Source organism: Myiozetetes cayanensis, unplaced genomic scaffold (assembly GCF_022539395.1).
Source record: "Myiozetetes cayanensis isolate MyiCay16 unplaced genomic scaffold, myiCay2020 scf1463, whole genome shotgun sequence".
Classification (NCBI taxonomy): domain Eukaryota; kingdom Metazoa; phylum Chordata; class Aves; order Passeriformes; family Tyrannidae; genus Myiozetetes; species Myiozetetes cayanensis.
The window spans coordinates 2,560-7,008 of NW_026087119.1; the positions used below are offsets into that span (position 1 = coordinate 2,560).

General features: G+C 67.7%; 1 protein-coding gene across 1 annotated transcript; it reads left to right on the forward strand.

Annotated features, from left to right (window-relative positions):
• The first annotated feature begins 260 nt into the window (after positions 1–260).
• LOC126637156 (troponin I, cardiac muscle-like) lies at positions 261–4,104 on the forward strand. The gene is given in 10 exon segments (XM_050310094.1): positions 261–271; positions 710–750; positions 839–916; positions 919–965; positions 1,797–1,886; positions 2,110–2,136; positions 2,957–3,010; positions 3,012–3,092; positions 3,351–3,377; positions 4,012–4,104. Coding segments are annotated over 10 exon segments (549 nt in total).
• The last annotated feature ends 345 nt before the right edge of the window (positions 4,105–4,449 follow it).

Below are 4,449 nucleotides of genomic sequence, written 5' to 3' on the forward strand. Positions count from 1 at the left end.
ACAGGGTGGGGGTCTCTGGGTGTCCTGGGTGCCCTTGGCGTGGGGGGAGGGGGTGGGGGTGTCAGGGCTGCCCGGACGGTCCCGTGGGGGTGGGAGGTTGATAAAGAGGCTATTTTAGCACCCCTTATCAGCCCAGGCCGCTCGGCCCCAAATAGGGGCAGCGCCGGGTTTTTGGGGGAGGGCTGATCTTCTCCCCAGACCCCTCCCCGTGCTCCCCCGCCCCACTCGTGTCTTCCAGCACCGGGAACGGCAGCACCGGGATGGCCGAGGAGTGAGTGGGGGGCTTGGGGTGGGTGGGAGGATCTATAAGGGGGAGTTTTGGGGGTCCCCGGCTGTTGGGACCCCCTAGAGAGGAGCTGGCGACCCAGGGAGGTTCTGGGGGATGTCCTGCTGGGGATTCAGGGGGCTCTGACTCTGTTTTTAACCCCCACAGGGAGGGACGTGTCAGTAGGTCACCCCACCCCTCCCACCCATTTGGGGTGACCCTGACCCTCTGACCCCACCCCACCCCCTCGCCGTGGCGCAGAGACCCAGGAGGAAGAGGAAGAGGAAGGGGAGGGGTCCACGCCCCGCAGCCGCCCCCTGCGCCACAAATCCTCGGCCAATTACGGGCCTCGCCGTGGAGCCCCACGCCAAGAGTGGGCTCGGGAGGGGACACTGAGAGCTCAGACCCCCAACCCCTCACTGACCCCCAATTCCCCCCTCTCAGGAAATCCAAAATCTCGGCGTCAGTGGAAGCTGCAGCTGAAGGTGAGGAGGGGGAGGGCAGTCCCCTCTATTTTGGGGGTGTCCCTGAGTGTTGGGGATCCCCCTCATTTTGAAGCCCCCTCCCCTCCAGACGCTGCTGCTGCAGGGGCGAGCGGGAGCTGGAGGCGGGAGGAGCAGGAGCGGGCGGCCGAGAAGCTGCGGGTGCTGGGGAGCTCTGCCCCCCTCGCCCTCGAGGGCTGGGGCGAGCGGAACTGCAGGTCTGGGGGGTCCCCGGGGCTAGGGGGCAAAACAGAGGCTGGGGGGAAAACAGGGGGGCTGGGGGGAAAGGGGGGCTTAGGGGGTCACCGAGGGGCTGGGGGGAAACGAGGGGCTGGGGGGAAGACGGGGGGCTGGGGGAAAAAGGGGGCTGGGGGGTCACTGAGGGCTGGGGGCGCTGGGTGGGGAAAAGGGTTGGATGGTTCTCAAGAGTGAGGCGTGAGGAATTTAGGAGGCTTTGGGAGGGGGGACACGGGGTGGGGGGGGTCAGGGCAGGGTTAGAGGGACAGGGGGGTCTCTGGGGAGGGGTCTGTAGGGCCAGGGGGGATCTGGGGGGACAAGGTGGGTTTGGGGGATCTCTGGGGGGACAAGGTGGGTTTGGGGGGACAAGGTGGGTTTGGGGATCCCAGGGGATCTCTGGGGGGACAAGGTGGGTTTGGGGGGGACAAGGTGGGTTTGGGGGATCCCAGGGGATCTCTGGGGGGACAAGGTGGGTTTGGGGGGATCCCAGGGGTCTCTGGGGGGACAAGGTGGGTTTGGGGGATCTCTGGGGGGGACAAGGTGGGTTGGGGGGATCCCAGGGGATCTCTGGGGGGACAAGGTGGGTTTGGGGGATCCCAGGGATCTCTGGGGGGACAGGGTGGGTTTGGGGGATCCCAGGGATCTCTGGGGATCTCTAGGGGCTACAAGGTGGCTTTGGGGGATCCCAGGGGATCTCTGGGGGGACAAGGTGGGTTTGGGGGATCCCAGGGGATCTCTGGGGGGCACAAGGTGGGTTTGGGGGATCTCTGGGAAGGACAGGGTGGGTTTGGGGGTCCCAGCCATACCCCCAGGAGCTGTGCCGGGAGCTCCACGCCCGCGTGGGCCGCGTGGACGAGGAGCGCTATGACATGGGCACCCGCGTCAGCAAGAACGTCACCGAGGTGGGGGCGGCCCCTCTGCCCCCTCCCCACTGAAGCGCCGCGTGGCCGTGGGGGTGTCAGGGGGTCTCAGGGGTCTCGGGAGTTCTCACACCCCATCCCCCAGATGGAGGAGCTGAAGCGCCGGGTGGGTGGGAATGTCAGGGGGTCTCAGGGGGTGGGTGGGGGTCTCAGGGGGTGTGTGGGGGCTCTCAGGGGTCTCGGGGGTCTCACACCCCTCTCCCAGATGGAGGAGCTGAGGCGCCGGGTGGCCGTGAGGGTGTCAGGGGTCTCAGGGGGTCTCAGGGGTCTCATGGGGTTCCCACCACACCCCCAGATGGAGGAGCTGAAACGCCGGGTGGGTAGGGGATGTCAGGGAGTCTCAGGGGGTGTGGGGGGGTGTTGGGGTGTCAGGGGTGTGTGGGGTCTCAGGGGCTCTCATGGGGTCCCACACCCCATCCCCCAGATGGAGGAGCTGAGGCGCCGCGTGGCCGTGGGGTGTCAGGGGGTCTCGGGGGTCTCAGGGGTCTCAGGGGTGTCAAGGGTGTGGGGGTGCCAGGGGTCCCACATCCTAGTCCCCCCAGATGGAGGAGCTGAAGCGCCGCGTGGGTGGGGATGTCAGGGGTGTGTATGGGGGGTCTCAGGGGGTCTCAGGGGTCTCGGGGGGTGTGTGGGGGTCTCAGGGGGTCTCAGGAGGGGTCTCACACCCACACCCCCAGATGGAGGAGCTGGAGCGCCGCGTGGGTGGGGATGTCAGGGGGTGTGTATGGGGGTCTCAGGGGGTCTCAGGGGTCTCAGGGGTGTGTGGGGGTCTCAGGGGTCTCAGGAGGGGTCCCACACCCCACACCCCTCAGATGGAGGAGCTGAGCGCCGGGTGGGTGGGGATGTCAGGGGTCTCAGGGGTGTTGGGGGCTCTCAGGGGTGTCGGGGGTCTCATGGGGGTCCCCTGACCCCCACTCCCCAGATGGGAGGAGCTGAAGCGCCGGGTGGGTGGGGATGTCAGGGGGTCTCAGGGGGTGTTAGGGGGCTCTCAGGGGTGTTGGGGGCTCTCATGGGGGTCCCCACACCCGTATCCCCTAGATGGAGGAGCTGAGGCGCCGCGTGGCATGGGCCGGTTCGTGCGGCCCAACCTGCGGCGGGTGCGGCTTCTCGGCGGACCGCGATGATGACGGCCTGCTGCTGGGCTCCAAGCACCGCGTGGGCACCGACCTGAGGGCCGGGCTGCGCCAGGTGCGCAGGACGAGGCCGAGAAGGTGGGTCCTGCCCGGGGGCACCTGGGGAGCACCTGGGGGTGTGGGGGTGTGGGGACACACAGGGGTGCGCAAGGACTAGGCCGAGAAGGTGGGTCCTGCCTCGGGGGCACCTGGGGCGCTCCTGGGGCACCTGGGGCTGTGAGGGGACACACAGGGGTGCGTAAGGACGAGGCCGAGAAGGTGGGTCCTGCCCGGGGGCACCTGGGGGACACCTGGGGGTGTGGGGGACACACAGGGGGTGCGCAAGGACGAGGCCGAGAAGGTGGGTCCTGCCCTGGGGCTCCTGGGGGGCACCTGGGGGCACCTGGGGGGCACCTGGGGGTGTGGGGGTGTGGGGGGACACACAGGGGTAGGCAAGGATGAGGCCGAGAGGTGGGTCCTGCCCTGGGGGGCTCCTGGGGGCTCCTGGGGGGCACCTGGGGGTGTGGGGGACACACAGGGGGTCACACCTTGGGGTCACACCCTGGGGGATCACTGGGGTCACACCTTGGGGTCACACCTTGGGGGGCACTGGAGTCATACCCTGGGGTCACACCTGGGGTCACACCTGGGGTCACACCTGGGGGATCACTGGGGTCACACCTGGGGTCACACCTTGGGGACACACCTGGGGGGGCATTGGGGTCACAACTTGAGGTCACACCTGGGGTCACACCTGGGGGGGCATTGGGGTCATACCTTGGGGTCACACCTGGGGTCACACCTGGGGTCACACCTGGGGTCACACCTTGGGGATCATTGGGGTCACACCTTGGGGACACACCTTGGGGGTCACACCTGGGGTCACACCTGGGGGATCATTGGGGTCACACCTGGAGATCTGGGCGTGTCCCCCGGGGTGTCCCCGCCCCCGTGGGCGTGTCCTGACGCGGGGAGGGGGGCGTGGGGCGGGGCAGGAGAACCGCGAGGTCGGGGACTGGCGCAAGAACGTGGACGCCCTGAGCGGCATGGAGGGCCGCAAGAAGAAGTTCGAGGGGGCGGCGGCCTGAGGGGTGAGACCCCCACCCCCAAAACCCCCTCTGCCCCCCCAAAGCTGGGGAGGGGACACAACCCCAAACCCGGGGAATCCCTCCTCCCACCCGGGGGATCGCCCTCACTCCCCCAAAACATCTCCTGCAGGCGGATCCGTCCCCTGGAGCCCCCGGGCATTTTCATCATCTTCATCATCATCATCATCTTCATCATCTTCATCCCACCTCCATCACCTCCATCAGCTCCACCACCACCATGGCAACCCCACCCCCAAATAAAGACCCCCCTCCCCATCCCCAATAAACCCCCTTTCAGCATCAATCGATCGAGTTATCGGATCCTGATCGAGTTATTGGATCCTG